Genomic DNA, 24,410 nt, shown 5'->3' with positions numbered 1-24,410 from the left:
GCATAGCATTCAGAAGCTTTGGATTTGGGAGATGAAGAGGGAATTCTGCCCTTAGAGATGGATGGCAAGAATCAGTGTTATTTTCTTGAAGTTGTGCTCCTGTTTATGTTCATTCAGGAAGTGCTCACAGGCCCGCTGAATAGGTAGCACTTTGCTTCCTTAAAAGATTTTTTTTGTTTCCTTTGGCAGTCTGGTGAAACTTACAGATCCCTTCCCACAGTTGTGCTAATTCTAAATGCATAAAATAAAATGCTTACAGTTAGAAAAGAAGCCAATCATGTTGAAATAGTTATCAAAATAATTAAAACAGTGTGCAGAAATATGAGTTTTTATTTTAATATTAAATGACAAGATCAAGCAACAGGTCTTATAAATTTCTTTAACTTCCAGATAGGGAATTGTGTTTGACATCTGTAATATATGAAAATATTTGATTTCTCTTACATCGCAGCACTGCCAATACATGGCTTATGATCTTGTATTTGTAATCAAAGGAGATGCTAAATTTCAGTGAAAGATAAATTTTTTTTTTATCTGAATTTGTGGACCTACTGAATTCTAAGGTGTCTGTGGACCTTCATTCTTGCCTGTGTGAAAAGTGTGTAGGAAATACCAGTAGCAGAGCTGCCAGCCACTAGGGAGCAGTGTGCCACTGATGCTGAGTTGGGAGGTTGAGGAGCACTAACTACAGGGAGTACCACCCCACTGGAGCAAGTGTGGGGATGTTGCTTGACTTCTGGGCTTTGCATTTCCTAATGTCACCAGTTCGGGATGCTGCAGCTCGGCTGCCCAATGGAGAAGGCACACGGGCAGAGATCTGTGAACTGCTCAAGGACTCCCAGTTTCTTGCACCAGATGTTACCAGCACTCAGGTAAGTTGGAGAAACAACTGGCTTTGCTTTGTTCCAGAATGGAGTTAAGAAAACTTATTAGGAAATATAGGAGGATCACAAGTTCAAAACCAGCCTCAGCAACTCAGACCCTAAGCAACTTAGTGAGACCCTTTCTCAAAATATAAAATAAAAATGGCTGGGGATGTGACTCAGTGGTTAAGCACCTCTGGGTTCAATCCCTGGTCACACCCTCCCTCACCCCCCACCCCCAAAAATAAAACCTGAATGAAGAAAGCCAGGTGTAGTGGTATGTACCTATAATTCCAGCTGATCAGGAGGGTGAGGCAGGAGGATTGTGAATTTGATACCAGCCTGGGCAACATAAGTGAGTCTCAAGAAAAAACACAACTAAATGAAGAACAGAAAAAAAGGACATCTTGAAAAATGCAGACAGTGACGACCAAAACTCCCACTGTCAGTGAAGCACAAATGCAGCTGTAAGCTTTCTTTCAGCTTACAGTAAAGGAAAAGTCACTATAGTCAGAGTTCACAATATTCTTATAGTGAAAATATCAGTGTCTCAGGAATCTTACAGCATTTTTGTTTTGCCAAGTGATTTGGTGAGCCATTGGGAAGACATAGCTGTACTGAGATGTAATCTGTTTATCAGCTGTGACTCATCTTGGAATTATTCTCTGGATTCCAGATAGCTTGTATTATCTTGGGTCTGGTCTGACCCTTACTTCCCTTTCCTCTCTTCTCAGGTGAACACAGTAGTGAGTGGTGCTCTGGATCGACTACATTATGAAAAAGATCCTTGTGTGAAATATGACATTGGTCGGAAACTGTGGATCTACCTGCATCGTGATCGGAGCGAGGAAGAGTTTGGTGTGTGAGGCTTCTGGGTAGTGTGTCCAAGTAGATCAGTGATGATTGTGACTTTCTGTCCCAGTTCCATCATTGGCGTTCAGGCAGGATAGGATTATAGAGCAGGGTCCTACCACCAGGAAGGCCCTGGGTTTTTGGCAAACTCCCCCCAACCCCCACCCCTTTAGTATGCTAAGGTCCAACTCTTGCTGAAGCTTCCCACTCTTGTTTATAGAGCGGATTCACCAAGCACAAGCAGCTGCAGCTAAAGCCAGAAAAGCCCTTCAGCAAAAACCCAAGCCCCCATCCAAGGTGGTAAGTGATCTTATGAAAGCACCCTCTTGGGAGTCTTGTTGGGGTGGAGCAACTAGGTCTAGGTATTCAATGTTCACTTAACGCTGTGCAGCAAGAGCTACAGAGCACACATCTTCCTTCCTGGAGCTTTCATGACAGCTGTGGTAAATTTCCCTTTCTCATTTTTTCTAGAAGTCCAATAGCAAGGAGACCTCATTAAAAATCCTCAGCAGTGGACCTTCTGAACAGAGCCAGATGAGCCTCAGTGATTCAAGTATGCCACCCACCCCAGTCACTCCTGTAACCCCCACCACACCAGCATTGCCTACTACCCCAATTTCCCCTCCGCCTGTGTCATCAGTGAACAAAAGTGGCCCTACCTCTGTCTCAGAACCAGCTAAGTCTAGTTCAGGGTAAGTGCCTCCGTTTCATTTCTGTATTTTCCCCTCCAAAATCCTCTTGTATGCATGTTGTAAGGTTGTGTGTGTGTATGTGTGTGTGTGTGTGTGTGTGTGTGTGTGTGGTAGTATTGGAGATTGAACTCAGGAGCATTATATGAGCTATATCCCCAGCCCTTCTTTCAAAATTTTGTTTTTGAGATAGGGTATTGCTTAGTTGCCCAGGCTGGGCTCAAACTTTTGATCCTCCTGCTTCAGCCTCCTGAGTAGCTAGAATTACAGGTGTGCGCTACCACCTAAGTTCTTTTTTTTTCTTCCCCCACCTTATATTCCTCATAGGGTTCTTCTGGTGTCCTCACCAACAATGCCACAGCTAGGAACAATGCTATCCCCAGCTTCCAGCCAGACTCCACCCAGTTCACAGGCTGCTGGCCGGGTCATAAGCCACTCTAGTTCAGCTGGACTGCCTCAGGTGCGGGTGGTGGCCCAGCCAAGCCTTCCTGCTGTCCCCCAGCAGTCAACAGGGCCAGCACAGACGCTGCCACAGATGCCAGGAGGACCACAGATCCGGGTGCCAGCCACTGCCACACAGACCAAAGTAGTACCCCAGGTAAATGGAAACTGCAGGTCATTGGGAAACAGGACTGTGGACTGTGAGGTAGGCTAATGAGTCAAATGGTCAGAGTCTGTGGAAGGACCCGAGAATCATAGATTGTTGCTACTGAGGATAAAGTTTACCAAGACAACTCATTCAGTGTTCAAAGCTGTGTAAGCATTTTTAGGTATTCTGTTTTATATGTTGGAAATCAGATCTTCAGAGAAGTTTAGTAATTTTCCCATGGTTCAAACATTAGGACCCTTGTGGAGGTGGGATATAAATCTAAACCTTCTTAAGCTAAATCTCAGGCTCCTTCCCTTATGCCGTAGCCATGTGTCTTGGCTATGCCACTGATCAACTATGATTTTACACAAGATTTTTATCCTCTTTGCCTCAGTTTCTTTTATTGTTTGCAAAAGGAATATAATTGTATTTGCCTTGAGTATGTAGGAATAACACAAGATGTTAAATGTAAAGATGTTCTGAAAATTAAAGTGTTCTATATAAATACAGGAAATTTGCAGTGTCCGTTTCAGAGTGTTGAGCCTTGAACACTGAGAGAGTAGTAGTACTTTTAGAAGAATCTTGGGTGGTCAGTCACATGGGGAGACCTGCTTCCGAGTCTGATTTCTATCTCAGGGTCTAATTGAGCTGTCTGCCTCACACCTTGAACTAGGCAGTCATGGCCACTGTTCCAATCAAAGCACAAACTGGGGCACCCACTGTGCAGCGGCCTGGACCCATGCAGACAGGGCTCACGGTGTCAAGTCTCCCTGCTGCAGCCAGCCCTGTGAGCAAGCCAGCCACAAGTTCCCCTGGGAGCTCAGCTCCAAGTGCCTCCACAACTGCAGTCATTCAAAATGTTACAGGACAGAACATCATCAAGCAGGTATGTGGAATTCTCCAGGTAGTTCTCTTTTTTGTCCCAAAGCAAAGGACCACTGGAGTGGGAGGTCCCTGAATAGACAGATGTCTGTGGAAAAAAGATTTGTTGTCTTGGGCCCTTTGTTATATGTACTTCAGGTGTACTTTGTTATATGTACTTCAGTTTCCATCCAAGGCAGTTGCAACTTCTGTGGATGCCCAAGGGATTTCTTCCATTTCTTTCCATATAATTCAGCATTTGGTAGTAGTTTCTGAATTTAGTGTAGACTCTCCATGGACTTATTTATTTAGTTAAGCGGTATTTTAACTGACCAGTTTACCACCTGTAAAGGTAGAAGACATATTTTCTTAGTTTTGAATATAAAAGGACCATCATTGCATTTCAAAGAACTGAGACAAACTAGCAGGAGTACTGACAGGAGTGCTTCCTGTGTGCCTGTACCATGCCTTGCATTTTATAGCTGTTAGTGGTCTGTCTCTCAAGCACTGGGGGGAGGTGGACACTTCTGTTTTCCTCATTGTATAGATCAAGAAGTGGAGCTACATAACAATGGAGTAGCCTTTTACTCAGCAGTTCAGCAGTTGTTCACTGTCTCTTGTGGCAGGCACTATGTGAAGGATTGGGGATTTAGTAGTCTCTTAAGTAGACTGGGCCCCGGCCTTTGTGGAACTCGTGTTCTCATAGGACAAGGAGACAGATAACTACATCAGTGTCAGAGAATAAGAGATACTGTGAGGGTCAGTAGACAGGGCAGTGGTAGAGAGTGGTAGTATGCCTTTTCATCCATGAAGATGGGAGATGGTCTCTATGAGGAGATGACATTTGAGGAAGACAAAGTTGGTGTGCTATGGTTACAATGATGACTGGGAGGTAAAGCATTCCAGGCTTAGGCATGGAAAGTGAACACATTTGAGGAACAACAGGAAAACCATTGTACCTGGAATTTAGTGAGCAGGCATGAATATGTTAGACGGTGAGGGCAGGAGAGGTTGCCTGTGGTTAGAGATTATATTGGGCTTTGATTTTTAAGTTAAACATGATGGGGAACTGCTGGCAGATTGTGGGTCAGTGTGACGAGATCTGGTGTACATTTAAAGAACCCCTGGCTGCTGTCACTTGTGAGCTATGTGGGACAGGAATAGAAGTAGGGAAACTAGGGAGGAGCCATTGCAGTAGCCTAGGTGAGAGGTGTGTGAGAGCAGTTATTGGAAGTGGTGAGAAGTTGAAGGTAGAGCCAATGCTGGTGGTTCAAGCATCGTGACTCAAGAAAAGGGAGTTGAAAATGGCCCCCATGGACCTTGGTGGCAAGAAAATTGAGGTGGGACTACAGGGCAGGCAGACAGAAAGGTGTGCTCATGCAGGAGGAGGCAGTACTTGTTTTGGGTATGGTGAGAGTATGAATAAGAAGAGACTCACTGTGTGTAGTTGAATTGATGAGACTAGTTCCAGGGATTTGGGGCTTTTTGGGAATGGGTTCAAAAGAGTGTAAGGTGAAGAAGCAGAGAGGAGAGCAGAGAACTGGATTGGAATGGAATGTGGAGGGTAGGGGAGCGGAGGAGGGAGGGCAGTAAGGAACTGAGCCAGGGTTGTTTTTATTTAGGATGGCAGTGTCACAGCATGTCTGTGTCTGTGGCAGTGGTCCAGTGGAGGAGCCATAGAGAGGAACGCCCGAGCAGGCTAAAAGTGTTGATCTGTAACACATGGGACATTTGACCTTTTCTCAAAGTTGGTACGAACCCATGGAGTCTGGCTCTGGAGCCTGTACTGCAGCTTCCTCACCACACTATTGCTCTGAAAACCAAGGTGGCCCAACCATAAATATGATGAAATGTGCTTGAGACCAATGGAGAAATATGATTATATGTAGATGTAATTATGTTAGGTAGTGATGATAGCACTGTGATTTTTTTTTTTTTTTCCTTCAAAAATTTTTTTTTTTTTTTTTTTTAAGTTTAAAAAGTCCTTTCCTGGGTTAGGGAATGTATAGATAAGTCTTTAAAATTTTTATTTGTTCTTTTTAGTTACAAATGACAGTAGACTATTTTGATATATTTATGCAAATGTGGACTATTTCTTACTCTAATTAAGGTCCTAGTCTTGTGGATGTACATGATATTGAGATTCACTGTGGTGTGTTCATACATATATATAGGAAATTATGTCAGATTCATTCCACTGTCTTTCCTATCCTTTCTCCCTTCTCTTCATTCCTCGTTGTCTAATCTACTGAACTTCTGTATAGTTAAGTCTTGATCAGTAAAATGGTCAATCTTGGATTTATCTTAAAATATTCCAGTTTCTAGGGGCTGAGGATTTAGGTGTGGCTTAGTGATAAGGCCCTGGGTTTAAACCCCAACATCCACCCCGCAAAAAAATTATAGTTCCTCCCTTCTACCCTTCTCTTCCCAAGGCAGGAAAGGATTCAAAGTGATTACTCATGAAGTTGGGAGAAGGGTATATGCTATGCTCTTCTCTACTTAAAGGTAAAGATGTATGAAACATACATATATGAAATGGAGACTTGCCTAATTCTCCTGTGTGACCAGCTCAACATGAACCCATTCATTAGTGCTGTGTCTCCCCCAATACAGGTGGCCATCACTGGGCAGCTTGGTGTGAAGCCCCAGACAGGCAACAGCATTCCTCTCACAGCCACGAACTTCCGTATTCAGGGTAAGGATGTACTGAGACTGCCGCCCTCTTCCATCACCACAGATGCCAAGGGCCAGACGGTTCTGCGAATCACACCGGACATGATGGCCACGTTGGCCAAGTCCCAGGTTACCACAGTAAAGTTGACCCAGGACCTCTTCGGGACAGGAGGCGGTACTGCAGGCAAAGGCATCTCTGCCACCTTACACGTCACTTCCAATCCAGTCCATGCAACTGATAGCCCTGCCAAGGCCAGTTCAGCCAATGCCCCTTCATCTGCTCCAGCAGGCACCACTGTGGTCAAAGTGACTCCTGACCTCAAGCCAGCAGAGCCCTCTAGTTCAGCTTTTCGCTTGATGCCAGCCCTTGGTGTGAGTGTGGCAGATCAGAAGGGGAAAAACACAGTGGCCTCTTCAGAAGCGAAACCAGCTGCCACAATCCGCATCGTGCAGGGCCTGGGAGTGATGCCTCCCAAAGCAGGCCAGACCATCACTGTTGCAGCCCATGCCAAGCAAGGGGCCTCAGTGGCCAGTGGGTCTGGAACTGTCCATTCTTCAGCGGTATCCTTGCCCAGTATGAATGCTGCCGTGTCCAAGACTGTGGCTGTAGCTTCTGGGGCTGCAAACACACCCATCAGCATCGGTACAGGAGCCCCCACTGTGCGGCAGGTTCCCGTCAGCACCACGGTTGTGTCCACGTCCCAGGCTGTGAGTAATATCAGTGGTAAAGAGTAGCCCTCTGTTCAGAAATCTCTTAAGGTTGTTTGCTCCCCATCCCTCAGAAGACTCACCAAAGAAACTTCTTTGTAGGAATGGAAATTAGAAGTCCTATCTGTTTTCTCTTTGATCCAAGCCGATTTATATATTTTTCTGAACCACAATTTATAATAGTGTAATACGTGCATACATTCTTACATAAAACTCTTAAGTGCTAACAGTATAGAGTAAAATGTAAAATTTATTTCATTCCCCTACCAGTTCTTCCTTCATAACCACTAATTATTGGTAGTAATGCAGCATTTATCCCACGAGTCCTTTTCCTATACATTTTCGTACATATGCACATAATTTAAAGAAAAATAAAAAATAACCTACTCTATATTTTTAAAGAAGTCTTGGGGATCATAGGCCACAGAGAGATTCTGGCTGATGATGTAGCAATCCATAGAAGGGATAGTGTTAAAGAATACATTTCCAGGCTGGGTGTGGTGATGCACACCTATAATCTCGGCGGCTCGGGAGGCTGAACAGGAGGATCACAAGTTCAAAGCCAGCCTCAGCAACTTAGTGAGGCCGTAAGCAACTCAGTGAGATCCTGTCTCTAAATAAAATACAAAAAGGACTGGGAATGTGGCTCAATAGTTGAGTGCCCCTGGCTTCAATCCCCACTACCAAAAAAAAAAAACATTTCCACTATCCCAGTACCACATTCTGGTATGTGTGTTTGAATATGTATGTATTTCTGAGTTGTTTGAATTTAGGATGGAAATTGTGAGGAGGATGCACAATGGGACACATATTGGAGGTTTTGATATTCCAATTGTGCTATCAGAAAGACCACACATGATCTTGCATTCCTATCAGCAAGTTTTCAACCACAACCAGAACTGACTGGTTCAAGTTAGAAGTCTGTTTAACTTTATGTTCCTGTCTTACTAGTGGAAAGGACTTTCCTTTTGTTTCCCTGATCCTGAATGAGGTGAAGCATCCATTCATGTGGAGATCAGCATGTGCTCTGTAGTGGAGAATAAATTTTTGCTTGTTTTTGAGGGAAGGGAGGTATTTGCTTTTTCTTATTTTTGGGAGTGGACCTTTATATCTTTATGTGTATAGAAAATGTTTCTTTCAGTCTGTCATCTGTCATCTTTCATCCTTGAATTGGCACCTCTCACTTTATAGGTATTTGCAATAATGTTGATTAGGTCTATCAACATTTTGCTTTTACATCTTCTAGGTTTTGTGCCTGTACCTACCTTTCTCCAGGGTTATAAAGATGACTAAGAATTTTTTTTTTTTTCATAAACTTCTGAGTTTAAAAAAAGAGTCTGTAAGTTATTGTCCATTTGAAATAGTTCTGTGTCATGAAGTGGCGATCTCATTTCGTATTTTTCAAATTATCCCCAAATCATCAACCAGTTTATGCTTTTCTCACCAACATGAAAGTATTTGTTTACTATGAACCAACTCCCCATATCAACATCAATGTCTTTCTAGATGTGTGTTTTCTTTGGTCTCGGAGTAAGGAGCACCATTCTAATATATGGAGAATACAAAACATGTCTTCATTTTTCTAAGCAAGCTACATAGGAAAAGTTGAATAATTTAGGATAAAAGCCAGGGTGATGAAGGAATGTGGATATACATGTTCTTAAAACAAAGAAACAAACTAAAAAAACCCTTACATAGTGTGGTTAAGGGAAAATATTTAAATTTCAAAATCATGAAGGGTAAAGTAAGGAAGTGAGGAAACCATGCTTACCCAATCTACCTCTGCCCTCCTAAATTCTCCTCTTGACACTGAAAGGTCCCACCCAGTGGCATCTCCCTGTGAGACTCAGACACTCAGTCTAGGCAAATATAACTGGGTCCTCCTCCCTCAGACTCCCAAGTATTTAGAATTATATGCATGCCCATCCATACGTCCATATCTTTACTTGGCATCCTATCAACTGTGTCCCTCTTTTTTCAGATGGTGGTTCTGGAGATTGAACCCAGGGGCATTCTATAACTGAACTACTTCCCTGGTCCTTTTTTGTTTTGAGACAGGTTGCTAAATTGCCCAGGCTGTCCTTGAACCTGGATCTTCCTGCCTCAGCCTCTGGAGTTGCTGGGATTACAGGTGTGCACCACCACACCTGGCTCAACCACCCCTCTTGAATTTTTTTAGATGATAAGATTTAATTTACCTAAGATTTTACTACATAGAAATTGTATTACTTGGCTGGGGGTATAGCTCAGAGGGATATACATGAGGCCTTGGGTTCCATCTCCAGCACTGCCCAAAACAAATTGTATTATTAACCATACATTAGAAACCATGCATTAGAAATTTTATTATTCTCATGCATGGGAACTGGTGATCATTATATCTCTCCCAAAGCCCCTAAGATATTGGCCTTTACCCTTTTATTCATCTGGGTTCTTCTTGTGACTTAATAGCTTTAGTGAACTTTTCACTTGGTTGAGTTTATTATTGGTGTCCCCTAACTGACCTCTCTTATCTTGGAGAAACAGAAAGCACTTGGAAAATGTGACTTGTTCTTCATCCTGCATTCCTAACTGTTCGTTCCCCCTCAGTGAGCCTGCATTGCAGTGAGTGGGTAGCTGTGCCCTTTCTTTATTAACTCTTGGACTTCTCTGTCCTTCCTCATGTTTGTTCCACCACATAGTTACTGTGTGCCCAGCACTGCACCATGTGTTGGGGGATACTGAGATGCATAAGACTCCCCTCCTAGGGGCTCAGAACTTAGGACCATGGAGAGTGAACACACACTTTCCTTTGTAGTTCAGGTAAAGGTTTTATCCCCATGAAAGAAGATGCTAATATGATAACAGGCCAGGTGACATCTTACTACCAGTGTGAAACCTTCTATGTTAGGGCCGCCTGGGCCCAGACCTCAGGAATATTTGGATCATGGTAGAAATAGGAAATGAAAGTGTCTGCAGTGCTTGCTCCTCATTTCTTGTTCCCTATAGTGAACACTTGGTGGTCTTCCTTACCTCCTATTCCTCAAAAACTGATTCCTTTTTCTCTGCAGGGGAAGCTGCCTACGCGGATCACAGTTCCACTCTCTGTGATTAGCCAACCAATGAAGGGCAAAAGCGTGGTCACAGCCCCTATCATCAAAGGCAACCTTGGAGCCAAGTGAGTCATTTTGTAGTGAAGGAGCAAACTCTGGGGTGGAGGTGGGGGCAGCATGTAAGTGTCAGCCCTTGACACAGAATGGAACAGCAATTTGTATTTCTGTGCCCCCCTGCCACTGCCAATGCCTCTTCTTTTCCGTGCTTATCAATATTTATTGAACATCTAATACGTTTTAGGTGCTGTAATTAAAATAGACAAAAATCTGTGCTGTCTCCAAACCTAGATTGCAGAATGGGGAGAGGAATAATAATAATAAAAGAAAACTAATGTACTAAGTGGTAGAAAAGGAGTGTGAGGAGCCTGCCTTTGACATTTGAGCTCTGAACCCAGGACAGTTCAGAGAATGATGACTTCCTGGGTCCTGACTTAAACAAGGATAAAGGGCAGGATGAAATCAGTCTACCATTGTCAAACCAGCTTGTGTAATACGGGAGAGGGCTTTATTTTCTTTTTCCTATTTCCTTTTTTTTTTTTTTTTTTTTTTTTGGGTACCAGGGATTGAACCCAGGGGTGTTTTACCACTGAGCCACATCTCCAGCCCTTTTTATTTTTTATTTTGAAGCAGGGTCTCACTAGGTTGCTTACAGCCTAGCTAAGTTGCCGACTCTGGCTTTGAACCTGTAGTCCTCCTGCCTCAACCTCTTGAGCTTCTGGGATTACAGGCATTTACAGCATTGCACCTGGCTCAGGAGGGTTTTTTGCCAGGAGCACCAACCCTTGTGGGTCCTATCTTCCTCCTAGTTAGGGTGTAGGGTCTAGGATCATTTTATCCAGAGTGCTAGGGCTTTCTGTGCTTGCCCTTTTTTTCCTTGGAAAGCATAGAAACTGAAAGAAGAGTGGTCTTAGCAGCTTGTGTCCAGGTGAATCCAGAATGCTGGAGTTTTCACTGAGCACCAGACCTCCCTGTTGTCCTTCAATGCATGCCCTAAATCTGGGCCAGAGAGACTATCCCGTGATATGGTCATACCTTACTCCTGCTTTCCCTCCACAGCCTGAGTGGGTTGGGCCGCAATATCATCCTCACCACCATGCCAGCAGGTACTAAGCTCATTGCTGGCAATAAGCCTGTTAGTTTCCTCACTGCCCAGCAGTTGCAGCAACTTCAGCAACAAGGTCAGGCCACACAGGTAAGGTCCAAGGCAGACTCTTGGCCACATCAGACTTTTCTGTTTCCTTTGCTGTTCTTAACTGATGCACCTACTTGTAGTCCACTGACCATCCCTTCTCTTTGCAAACAGGTGCGCATCCAGACTGTCCCCGCATCCCATCTCCAGCAAGGCACAGCTTCTGGTTCCTCCAAAGCAGTCTCCACTGTTGTTGTGACCACAGCTCCATCTCCTAAACAGGCACCTGAACAGCAGTGATTGTAATAGAGGTGGCTTCCATAAAGGACCACTTGTGGTCTGCCCTGGCTCAGAGGAAGGGACAGGGAGGTTACATTATTCCTCCAGGCTTGTCTGTTGAAGGCATGCCAGTGGGGGATGATAGCAATGGCTTCGATTCTGCTGCCATACACCACAATGGAGCCCTGAGAATGGCTTCCTCCAGGTTCCTGAGTCTGCTCTGACCAATCCAGGAGAAGATTCTGTTAAAGAGTCGTGGAAGGTCACGGTTCCATCATTCAAGCCAAAGTTCTCTCCTGAGAGTAGGATGCCCAGGGAAGGCTTACTAGTTAGAGTGGGCAGGCAGTGTGTAAGCCTTGTTCTAAGGGTTGTATTTTTTAGTTTTTGGTTTTCTTTGTGACTTGTGATCTAGATACGAGTTTTGTGTTCTGAAAATTTTGTGTAACTTATTTTTTTAAAAATCCTATTGCACATCTTTGTCAAGTAGAAATGTGGGCTTTAGCCCCCCTCTAAAATGACCACTTGTTCTTTTGACCAGAATGAGAGAATCCTAGCCAGTTGGTGGTTGATTTGATAACTGTATAGTAGTTGAGAGTCTGTAAAATGGGAAGAAACATAGAAGTTAGGTAGTGTGGATTCCTCAAAATATAATTGTTCTGGCATCACCTCTTTGTTGGGATCTTGATTGTGGTCCATACCTTCATCTGCCCATCTGTCCTTGTCAAGTCTGTTCATATGGAAGTCCAGAGCCAGTGGGCAGAGTAGGACAATGACAGAGACGTGCTTGTTTTATAACACCAACTTTGTTGCAGTTGAGAGATTCTGCGTTCTGTTTTGTTCTAGAGCTGGAGTCATAAACCCCAGGCCCTTGGGCCCAACCACCAGTTTTTGTAAATAAAGTTTTATTGGAACACAGCCCACACCCATTTGTTTATGTATTATCTATGGCTGCTTTCATGTTAGCAGGCAGCGTTGAGTAGATGTCATAGAGACTTTGGCCTCAAGTGTTTCTTTTATAGCCCTTTAAGAAAAAGTATGTTGATCTCTGGCAGGCAGGAAGGATGGCAGGTGGAGAGTTGGCAGTGTGCAGGGTTGGGCACTACCTTGCATTACCAACTTCAGAAGAGATTAGTCTGGATTTGAAGTCATTTATTCCTGACTATTGCAGTCTTCAGCCATCATCAGCTATAGGTGGAACTCAGAATGATGTTTTAAAATGTCCTAAGTACTTACGGCACTGGTCATTACAAACATATGCGTCTCCTGTCATGGGACAGGAGTCAAAAGGAATGCTTTTTCACAGTGATAGGGCTTCCCTATTTCTCTTGGAAGTTATTCATATTATTAAGAAATTTATCTTGAACCTGTGAACTGTTGTGATAGTCTTATATGGGATCTGGGTGGGGAAATAGAACTGGAGGACAGAATGGAAATGGCCTGGTTTAGAGGGTAGCTATGTTGCAGGTGGGCATTAGGCAAGGTGCTGAGGAGCACATAAAGTTAGAGTGACTTGTTGGTTACCCAGTGGTTTTACAATTTCATATAGTAGTTCTGTATAATAGGTGTATCACCCTCCTTTTAGCTGAGAAGATGAGTGTGAGCTGAAGACAAACAGAACCGAGGTGAAAACTTAGACTTCTGATCTAAGATTCCTTCTCTGCTGCATTCTTAAGGGGAGGATGGCTAGGATGTATCATGCTGAGCCTTGGGGACAATCAGAGTTGGGGGTGGGAACTTTAAATTACACAGAGGACTGAGGAGACAGAGGTAAGATAGAGCTCTTGATGCATGTGTGGAATACTGGCACAGAAATATGACTGTAAATGATGAGAGGAAGGAACCACAGGGAGGGAACAACAGGATGCTTTACCTGAGTAAAGGAGGGCTCATTTGTGTTTTATAATATAGAGCATTGTTATTTCCATGAATCACTTTTCACATAGAAAGCCATGTGGCATGTGACACAAAAGCAAAAAAGATAGAAATTTGAGATATTCTGTCTCAGATGTTTATTGCTGGTTAAGAACAAACCTGAATTTACTTAACAAATGATGCCATAAAAGTAGCTGTGGCATTCAGCCTCAGCCCTACCCTACATGTTAATCTACCGAAGTTACCTAGCTGCTTTGTGTTGCAGACGTGTGTTTTAGAGAGCAGGGATGTGAAACGCAGGCCCGTTTCAGGGTGTCAGAGTGGGTTGACTTCCTGAGAAATTTAATTTTGGCACTACCTGATCCCACGGTGGAATAGCACAGAATGGGAAGCTCCTATGGGAGTTGTTCATGGTGAGAGCACCAGTATTTGTACCACACATGCTTTCTTCATATGTAGGCTTTAGGGCTCCAGGTGATGGGGCAGCTGTGGTGGGGAACTGTTCTTAAAACATCTTAAAACAGCCATTGAGCTGGTCGACAGAGGTTGGTAAAATTATTCAGACAACATATCCAAGAGAGGATCTGAGGAACAGCCACATGATCCATTTGGACTTTAATATCGCATCTAAGAACATTTATGCCAGGGTTGATCACTTCCATTAAGGTATCCCAAACCATGATGCATGACATGCAGCAAAATAATTAAAAAAAAATTTTTTTTAGATGTTGATAGACCTTTATTTTACTCATTTATGTATATGTGGTGCTGACAATCGAACCCAGTGCCTCACACATGCTAGGCAAGTGCTCTACACTGAGCCACAACCACAGCCCTAAAATAGATTTTTATATCATATCTGATCTTCACACCTCAATCCCTCACTCTAGGGAGTATTATATTTCTTAGTCTACCCCTTAAAAAAAAAATTGCAAATGTATATCTTTCCTGTGAAAATAAAACAAACTAGGTTCCTCTTCCCACCTCCAGTCTCCATAGAAAGTATGTATTTTATGTTAATTGCTAATAATGGGTCCTTCAGTCCTTTTTTTTTTTTTTTTTTTTTTGGTACTAGAAATTGACCCTAGAGGTGATTACCACTGAGCCACATCCCCAGCCCTCTTATATATTTTATTCTGAGACAGGGCCTCACTAAGTTGCTGAGGCTGGCCTCAAACTTGTGATCCTCCTGCCTTAGCCTCCTGAGCTGCTGGGATTACAGGCCTGCACCACTGTGCCTGGCACTGTTTGTTGAATGAATGGTTCAGTTCCCATTCAGCTCGCAAGACCAAGGTGAATGGTAAAAGGGGATCCAGTTCTCTAGTAACTAAATCATTGTTTTTAGTAGCTCATTTTTAATCCCTAAGCTGTGACTTCAACTTTGAAAGACAGTTGTGAGAACCAAATGAGTGCATGCATCTCGTCCAGAAAATGCTGTACAAACAAAAGATGGTAGGTGGTCTCTAAGACCCTTCAGCTTTGTGATAGCCCACTTTTATCTGCCTGTAGAACTTCATATGTTTAATTATCAAATTTCTTCCCTGCTTTTCATTGCCTCTGCACATATTGTTTTCTGTACGTGGAGCGAGCTGTCTGTAGGGCAGACTTCCTGTAGGAACTCCTCTTGCTTCCTCTGTCGTCATGGACTGTACTTACCCCTGAAAGCACCACCACACTGTGTAACTGCCTGCACTGTCTCCCCCTAACACTAGACTGTCAGCTCCTTGCTGGAAACATATTTCATTACTTCTGACAACCATTTCAAAGCTGGTGCAAACTGGACGTTAATAAATATCTATTGAAAGAAGTTTAAAAGACAAAACATCTGGAACCAAGACTATAATATCATGATTTTATATTACTAATTCAGAATTCATGTCTTTTGCTTTTGAAATTCAAGGCCTTCCGTAACCTGATGTTTTTCTCTGTACCTCACTGTTCAGATTTCCTTTTGGCACCCTGTTTTGAGTGACTTTAGGAGTCGGAACAGCTGAGTTCCACACCCTTGGCTGGGCCACTAACTAGCTTCCTGATTTAAAATACATATATTTTGTATATATATCTTTGGCCCAATTTTGTCCCTTATCAGTGGTGGCATTGCAGTGCTGTAGTAACATTAGTTAGAAAATGTTTTTAACAAGTAATATTTAAAATACCAAAGCTTGTAAATTGCTTTACTTAAAAAAAAATACAAGTTAGAATTGTAGCTCTAAAGTAAAGGCACTGTCATTCACATATGTCCTGATGTTTTTCTGGTAAGAAAGTACCTGTTTTCTTGAAGGAAAAGCAGCAAGTTATCAAAAGTGTGCTGTCCTGCTGGACTCATTATTTCATTTACAAGGTCACTTCCTGTTTTAGGTTTTCAGTCTCGGATTTCTCTCCACAGATGCACAGGCTTGTTACTTACAGCTCTTACTTCATTTCTCTTTATGAAGGATATTACACTAACACAACTAAGTTAATTTATGTTTAAAAATCCAAACAACAAGGTACACAAAACACCAGAGGCTTCATTTCCTTTACTAGAGCCTCCAGCCTTGTATTAAATGAGGAGGTACAAATGTATGGAGCCTTAGGAGCAGACCAAGGTAAGCCTCAAAATGAGGAGATAAGCTATATTCATTCACTCCTTAGGACTCAAAGGGATGGGAGGTCTCCCATAACCCCACAGCCTAATCTCATTCCTCATCCGAGCCACTCAAAAGTGCAGTCTGGTAAGTGTGATTGGATTTCAGTGTCTGAATCCCAATGATTTCTCCTCCACGTTCCTTTATCCGTGTCAGAAGGCTGTAATAGAAAAACCAATGAGGTCCAATCAGATTAGGCAAAAAAATCTCCTTCCTCATTTGAGGATGTGAAAGCACCTATTGATTCTTAAAGCATTTTCTTCACATCTCTATTAAATATTGTGATTATGTGTCTACATGTTTGACATCTCAGACAATACTTGGGATCATTGAAATGTCATGATTGACAATTTCGGATCTGCTGTCCAGTTTGCGGTTTCACTGACCAGGGAGTAGACTGATGGTAACCATGACTATAATTCCCTTCTGTTTGGTCTGTGTGGACTCTTCTGGGTGTAGTGTGTTTGCTTTGGGTCTAGGGAAATAAGCACCTAGGAAAAAAGGAGGGGCAGCTACAACAATAGAACTGTAAAACCATATGCTATAAGTCACCTTTGCACTGCATGGCACTGGCATTTACTGATTGGATGACCTTGGTAAAGTTACTCAGTGTTTTGAAACTTTGATTTCCCCATCTGTAAAAAATTAACAGTTCATCATAAAGCTATGGAGCAAAGTGGGGTGATACAGTTTTGAGAGTTTGCTATGCCTGTAACACAGTGACAGGGAGTTGTAGTCTGTGTACTGCTAAGAAGCACTCTAGAGAGTACTTTCTGCCTTGGCATATGTTTTGATAGTCATAACATTTCTGGGAATAGGCAAAGCAAGTCCAGAAATTAGTGATGGGTCCCAGATGAACTGTAACAGCAGGGTCTACAACCCAATAGTGGTCCCTACTTTAGAGTTTTCCCCATTGTACTATAGCCTTAATATCTACCAGAACTACATGTGAGACTTTGGTCTGTTGGGTTACTGTGATTAGCACTTGACAAAAGTTTTATTCTCTCAAAACATACCAGTAAACAAGAGAGTAGTTGATGGCCACAATGCAGAGGGCAACCAAGTAGTGCCAGCAGAAGCACATGGTGATGAACATGATGTTGGTCTCGTCTTTCTGGTCCCATTCAGGTGTTCCAAAAGGCGGGAATAGCACAAACCCAATCTGTTGGGTTAGATGAAGAAGAAATTGATCTTTTGGTTAGTTGTCCTGAGAAGCAACACAGCCTTCTCCAGTGGCCACCAGGTTGACTCAAGCTCCCCACTACCTCAGGCCTTTTCACACAGGAATGTTACTTGTGAGAAAGTTAGTGTGTGTTGGACCCTATACAAGGTACCGGTGCCTGCACTGGGGAAGGCTTGCCATGTGTGTTCCACAGGTTAATGCAGCAGCAGAATATTAATAGAAAACTTACATAGGTCATGGTGTGGGCCTGGGGAGAAAGGAAACATTTGAACCATTGCTGTGTGGGGGTTGGGGGTGTGTGTGCTGCATTTTCAGACAATGTTTTGCCTTCAGGATTTCTCTTGGGCATGCTTGAGGGGGGCTCCTCAATCCAGACTCAACATATGAAGAGTGCTGGTGTGAATAATCACCTGCCAGAACCAAGTTCCCTGAAGGATAACCAGACTGGTTCGGAAAAGTTCCAGCACAATATTGTCCCGAAAGATCACCTCTAGGGAGATACTGATACTCCCTCCAAACAAAGCATACAGCAGGAGTGAGTGGATGTGCTGGTCCAGTGGAGGTCGGTTATGAACATGGTAGTAGAAGAGAAAACCTGCCAAGAACCAAATGACAGCTATCAGAGACTTGCTTGTTAATACTTCAGAATTCACCCTGGGCTTTTCCTGTTATTGGAATTTCCTCCTAGATCTGTCTCAAAGCTAGAATCTTCATTTAGGAAGTGTTCCAGGGCAACAAATGGGTGCAGGTTAAGTTTATTTCATAGGTATAGTAAGAGTATCACGAAGGATGTATTTTTAAAAAAATCAATCTACAGAATCCAAGGTAAGGTTCCATACAGAATGAATAGGTGATACATGGTGCTGCTTTGTAACAAGTTGTGTGTATGTATACTTGAAATTCAGTTTTGCCCTCCTTCAACCTTCTGTTTCAACTCTGTTGAGGTAGAAGTGATTAGATTACCAAATGCTTTCTTCATGCTTCAGTTAATGTGAGGTATATTGGAATTCCACCCCTCATCTCTGAGCAGCTGGGTGGGTGTCATGGTTTGAGTGTCTCCCAAAGGTCAAAATGTAAAGGCTTGGCTCCCAGGTGCTGGTATTAGGAGTAGCTGTGGATCTTTAGGAGGTGGGGTCTAGTGGGAGGTCTTTAGGTCTCTTTTCAAGGAGAAACCCAATCTCTCATTCTCTTAGCTCCTGGTTCAAAATGTGACCATTTTGCTCCTACATGTGCTCTTGCCTTGATATGCAGTCTTCATGATTTGAGGTCAGACAGAGCTGTTCAGTCTTGGACTTGAACTTTCAAAACTATGAGCCAGATAAACCTCTCTTCATTAAGTAGCTTATGTCAGGTGTTTAATAATAGTGATAGAAAGTTGACTAATACAGTGGGTTTCTTGAGACTTGTAATGGAGGCCAATGTAATAACACCCCAAGTGGTAGAGTGGGGTATGGTATCTCTTCCTTAACCAAAAGGATTTACCCCATGTACCGTGGCAGTCAGCCCTGAGCATTTTGTATGTATGTGAGTGTATGTGCACACGCATGCCCATGCAAAGGAGCGTGCACATGTTTAAGTGCAGGGTTGGTGGCAGTGGGAAGGCAGGGAGGGTCTGTAGTGTTAGCCAGAACCTTTGAGAACTGTCTACAGGCCTCAAGCTTTCATGAGCTGCTTTATGGAATATGTGATTGAACCATCCAGAGCATAGGATGAAGTCCTATTCAAGGTTTGGAAGTCCTGGTTTGACTTTCTGAGGAGGTAATTTATATTTGCAATATTTTTGCTCATTTACGTTCTGATCTCCTAAATTCAACTTGTCCGACTCTCCCTTTTCTCCATCCATTTTACTAAGTTACCTTCAGTGAATATTGCCACAGCCAAAACCAATCTGTCTACCCCCAGGGGGACGTGGGAGACAAGGTAGGTGAGCATGTCAATGATTCCTGAGACTGTAAAGAATAAGTACATGGTGCTGTGCTGCCAGTTCATTAGCTTCATCCAGTGGTTTTCCTGGTAGAGGTGGAGGTGGGGCCCATCAGGAACAAACTGTTCTGCCAGGATCCCTGCCAGAAATGAGAGTGGAAAGTGAATAGAGAGTAGCTCCAAGACAATTTAAATAATAAAAAAATGCCCAAAGGCATTGTTTTAGTTAGCTTTGTCGCTGCTGACCCAACGGCCAGACCTGAACAACAGCTGTAGAGGAGTAAAAGTTTATTTAGGGGCTCACGGTTTCAGAGGTCTCAATCCACATGTAGCAGGTTCCATTCCTTGGGTCTTGCGGTGGGGACAGGACATCATGGTAGAAGTGTGTGGCAGAGGGAACCAGCTCACATGATCAGGAGGCAGAGACTCCATTCTCCAGATACAAAATACATATCTCAAAGCCACACACCCAGTTACCCCCCTCCTCCAGTTACCAATCAGTTAATCCCATCAGGGGATTAATTCACTGATTGGGTTAAGGCTTACACCCCGATCATTTCTTTGAACTTTCTTGCATCGTCTCACACATGAGCTTTTGGGGGACACCTCACATCCAAACCATAAAAGGCATGAACCAAGTCCACATGGGGGTGAGGGTGGCCCATGCTTTGCTACCTTGGGCCTTTGCTCTTTCAGTATGAAATAAAATATTGGCCAAGTAATCTGTGTAGATAACCGGCCTTTGTTGCTCCTTTTAGGGAGTTGTGGGTGCGGAAAGATAAGCAGCCACATACAGGTCCCCAGGAAATTTGTTCAGAAGCAGAGATGAATACAAGGCCATACCACTTAAGTGAGAATGCAGCTGATCACTAATCTTTGGGCTCCCTTGCCAAGTGAGCCGTGAAAGGTATCCCCAAAGAATCGGGCTGAACTAGACTCCAAGCAGAGACACACTGTGGTGAAGATTCCTGTAAATACCTGAGGGAGGGCAGCAGCTCCCATGTGTCTGTAGGGGTGACTTCAAGAACGGGTCCTCAGCATCAAGCAAGCTTTGCAACCTGTGGGCTCCTCCAGCCCTGTGTTTAAGCACACTGATAGGGTGAAGGTGTTGCAATTTGTTTTGGCCATACTGTCCAAGAAGCAAGCCAGGCCAGAGTATTTGCAGCTGTAACCCAGTGCAGCTCTCAATTCCTGTCCCTTGTACTCTTACCACCCTTAGAAGATTTGCCTGTACTCAAAATGTTCTTGGGGAAGCCTGGGAATCCTCCACAACAACAATCTGGATGCTGTTCCCCAAACCTTTGTTTCTCAAGCCAGCCCCTTTCTGAACTCATAAGGGTTCATTGGTGAAAATGACCTAGGAAAAGTGCCAGTGACAGCAGAATAGAAACCTTGTGAGTGGAGTCTGTTTTGTTCCTTGTTGTGTACCTAATATTCAGAACAGTGAAGCTTCCACACATGGTAGGAGCTCAAGAGATAGTTATTGAACAAGTATCACTTCCACCCAGCTGAGATGCCAAATACAATTTTTCTAGTTTTATTTAGGCAAAATTGAGGCTTTCTTTCATGCAAATCATTATGGTCCCTGTCATTTCTCAACTCCAGACAGATCTCTGATGTCTGAAATGAGAACATGAAATCTTAGCTGGGTGAGCTTTGCTTGTTCCAAGGGAAGCTATTTGCTTCCTTCCCTCCTGGAAAACTAGGTCAAGGAAGGCAAGTGGCCAAGCACAGTTGTGGAACAAGAGCCCTAATTAACTTCGTGCAGTGTAGGACTGATCCTGAGGAGGGACCCTTCTGTTGTCAGGGCTCCTTCCTTGAACATTGCCAGTAGGTGAACTGGTGACAAGGAATAAAAGTGAGTGGGTCTTTGTCAGGATCAGGATGAGACAGTAAAGGAAAATCCCTGTGAACTCTTTTTTGGCTTTTTTTTTCAGACTGGTCCTCTGCTTACCTTATTAGCCCCCCTGTGTAAACTTCCCTTCCATATAGTTGCTTGAGATTTCAGGAGGGAAGGCATGCCAACCAGCTGAATGTTAACTACCCTAAGATTCTAGAGGGAAAGACAAATGGGGGAAAAATGGTTTTTCCTAGACTAACTATAAACTCCATTTAGTTCTTTTTACTTCATGTACATAAGTTTACTCTGCTTTAATGTATTTCTTTGCTTTTTTTTTTTTTGGTGTTATATCTTTTTCATACAGTATGTGTTTTGCTTCAACAATCTCCTATACCTGTGTCCTTTTAGGACAAAGAGTATAGTTTATTTGGTAGTTTTTCATAGTCTATGTACAATGTAAAGCTCTATTAACAATATACCCAGTAGGTGTTATGATAAAACAGCCTAGTGGCTACTTGAAAATCCTTGTTGTATTGTCCCGCCAGTGAAACGTCTATTTTAGAGACCAGAAAATAGATTAAAGGTTCTGGGTATGATGGGGAGATTCCCCTGACCAAACGACCCTGCTCTTACCAATGACTGAAAACAGAATTCTGACAGCAGCCTCGATGACCTCTAGACGCTGGTAGTAATGGTTGAGCCTGCTGTTCTTTCCCTTCTGGTGAAAGTTCTTCAGTGGGTACTTCACTGACCACCACAGTCCAACTATCAAGAAGAAGCTCCCTGGGAGAGCATGGCCTTTGAAGTTAGCCATCTGCGTTATAGGACACCTAAAAAATTGGGGACAGCTGTTAGGTGACCATTCAAGAAGACATATAAATGTATATTTTGGCAAGAAATAAATTATATGCCTGAGGAGTCCAAATCATAAGCCAGATCAAGAAGGGTCAACGCATTCTCATCAAATAAGAGATTATATTCTGTTACTGAAATCTTGTTCATAAGGTGAGTTATGTGATGAAGAGATTATTGCTAACCCTAAGACTGTAGTAAAAAGACTTCAGTGGGGATGGGTAAATATTCATTGGTCTCAGGTTAGAGAAACCTTCCTAAGTGTAAACACAGGAGGGAAGTAAAAAAGAAAAATATCCACCTGTATCAGCATTTTATATACCAAAAACAGTGGGAGAAAAAAAGTTTGTAGTAGCTGTATGGTAAATAGCTATTGCACTAGAGAGCTTTTACAAATTAATAAAAAAATGAATCAGCAAAAGACATGAATAGATGATTCATAAAATAATTGATGAAAAATCTCATTGTAATTAGATATGTACAAATGGAATCACAATGCTATTTTTCATCTGATTTGAAAATAATTTGGAAAATAAGACTTTGGGCATGTCACTGTATTCACAGAAGAATATGGTTAATACCATTCAAATTTATAAATGTCAAAGTAATTATGTAAACATCACCTCATTCTAAAAAGATTTCAGGCATGGTTTGCTTTTATCTCATTTACAATAGCATGAGATTAAAGGATCAAAATTATGCGTGTTAGCTAGGATTTATTTGGAAGAAAAATGTTTATTTTTCCCTGGGGCATAAAGAATATGTAGCACAGGAGGAACATGACCATTTTGGTGACTACCATGGTTTGAATGTGTGCCCTCCAAAATGCAGGCTTGGGGACTAGAGTTGTGGCTCAGTGGTAGAGTGCTTGCCTGGCATGTGTGAAGCCCTGGGTTTGATACTCAGCACCATATATAAATAAATAAAATAAAAGATCCATTAAAAAAAATTCAGGCGTTGCCAGCATGGTAGCATTAAAAGAGTTTGGTCTTTAAGAGGTGATTAGGCCAACTTTCAGCTGTTTCTTCTGGTATTTACCTTCATAGGTACAGCTACTGTGTGCATGCTGCAATCAATTTATCATTGCTAGGCATTATCTACCAACTTCCTGGTACTCTCCTGCAACTTCCTCTTTTTAACATCTTTATTTTCATAGTGGTTACAACATACATGCTATTTCAATCACTAGTTTCACTATTATGGCTCTGTAAATCCAAAGTCCTCACCAGGGCCAGGAAGGGCCTTTATGGTCTAGTCTGGGCTATGTCCTTGATCATGCCCGGCTCTCTTCTCCTGCCACCCTCCATCCCTCGGTTCTTTCAAACAGTTGAATACAGTCCATTCCTCTGTCAGGCCTTGAACTATCTGTTCTTTCCAGAACAGTGTTCCACAGAGGACCAATGGTTTGCCTTTGTTTTACATGGGTCTTAATTCAAGTGTCACTTTATTCCCTGGCTATTCTCTGGAAAATAGCAGGTGTGTCCCACTTTTCAATCCATACATATTTGCAGGTTTTCCTTAACCTATGAATCACTTACATTACAGACAGGTTCCTTTTCAAGTTATCTCTGTCCATCCACTAAAAGGTAATTCCCTTAATAGGGGTTTGATCTATTTTGTTATTGCTATCAGACCAGTACCTACAGCATGGCCAGGCAACAGGGAGTACTCAGTAAATGGCCATGAAATGAATGGCTGCTTAACCAATTAACATATTAAGGGTTGTTTTCTTCAACCTTGTTTTATTTTCCAGAGTTAACAGTTACCTTGTTTTGTATTTGTTTAGTTTCCCACATCCTTTTAACTTTGTTTATCCACAGAAGAACTAACAGATCTGTCAAATGTCTACCAAATAAAATTCTAGACATTGTCAGCTGATTTATTCCTGGAGACTGAGCGTTCTCCAGAACTGAGCTGATTGCCATCCTGGAGCATCCAGCACCACCTTTCACATTCCATTTGCCCTGTTCCTATTTTGGCTCTCTTGTTTTTTATGTGACATTTATTTTCCTTTTTCGGTTTACCTCCATTAGTATTTCTCTATTATTCTTGAAAAATGTACAGAAAAGATCCTTTGAGAATATGCGTGGTTGGGTTGACAGTCTCTGACTTTTTATTGGAATGGTTTATTCAACCCATTTCATATTAATGTAATTATTGATTTGGTTATATTGCATCTCTCATTTTGTTCTCTATGTCTCATGATTTTTTCCTGATGTTAGAATGTCTAGAATTTAATTTTTTGTTCCTCTGATCCTCATTTCTTGCTGTCTTTTGAGTATAAAAAATAATAATAAGTAATTTAATAATAACATGCCATTTAAATTCCTCTTTTGGGGGCTATATTTAATTTTTTTCTAGTGCTTGCTCCAAGGATT

General features: G+C 42.5%; 2 protein-coding genes across 11 annotated transcripts in view; one reads left to right on the top strand and one right to left on the bottom strand.

The window, feature by feature from the left end:
* Positions 1-12,655, top strand: part of Nfrkb (nuclear factor related to kappaB binding protein) — a 35,774-nt gene extending 23,119 nt beyond the window's left edge. For 7 of the 8 annotated variants that reach the window (XM_047518202.1, XM_047518199.1, XM_047518203.1 and 4 more), the window contains 10 exons: positions 766-872; positions 1,598-1,721; positions 1,936-2,015; positions 2,187-2,407; positions 2,732-3,002; positions 3,667-3,879; positions 6,468-7,235; positions 10,286-10,392; positions 11,384-11,519; positions 11,631-12,655. In XM_047518202.1, coding sequence (XP_047374158.1) covers positions 766-872; positions 1,598-1,721; positions 1,936-2,015; positions 2,187-2,407; positions 2,732-3,002; positions 3,667-3,879; positions 6,468-7,235; positions 10,286-10,392; positions 11,384-11,519; positions 11,631-11,756 — 2,153 coding nt within the window. In that variant the 3' untranslated portion in view covers positions 11,757-12,655. The remainder of the gene's footprint in view (positions 1-765; positions 873-1,597; positions 1,722-1,935; positions 2,016-2,186; positions 2,408-2,731; positions 3,003-3,666; positions 3,880-6,467; positions 7,236-10,285; positions 10,393-11,383; positions 11,520-11,630) is intronic. The other variant, XM_047518205.1, reaches the window with a different exon arrangement.
* Positions 12,656-14,763: 2,108 nt separating this feature from the next.
* Tmem45b (transmembrane protein 45B) overlaps positions 14,764-24,410 on the bottom strand; it is a 47,946-nt gene continuing 38,299 nt past the window's right edge. For all 3 annotated transcript variants that reach the window (XM_047519716.1, XM_047519715.1, XM_047519713.1), the window contains 5 exons: positions 21,814-22,010; positions 19,274-19,480; positions 17,828-18,012; positions 17,251-17,396; positions 14,764-16,394 (listed from right to left, as the gene is read on the bottom strand). In XM_047519716.1, coding sequence (XP_047375672.1) covers positions 16,286-16,394; positions 17,251-17,396; positions 17,828-18,012; positions 19,274-19,480; positions 21,814-21,994 — 828 coding nt within the window. In that variant the 5' untranslated portion in view covers positions 21,995-22,010 and the 3' untranslated portion in view covers positions 14,764-16,285. The remainder of the gene's footprint in view (positions 16,395-17,250; positions 17,397-17,827; positions 18,013-19,273; positions 19,481-21,813; positions 22,011-24,410) is intronic.

Source organism: Sciurus carolinensis, chromosome 11 (genome assembly GCF_902686445.1).
Source record: "Sciurus carolinensis chromosome 11, mSciCar1.2, whole genome shotgun sequence".
Taxonomy (NCBI): domain Eukaryota; kingdom Metazoa; phylum Chordata; class Mammalia; order Rodentia; family Sciuridae; genus Sciurus; species Sciurus carolinensis.
Note: the sequence above shows the minus strand (reverse complement) of the source record. Positions and strands in the feature narration are given on the sequence as shown.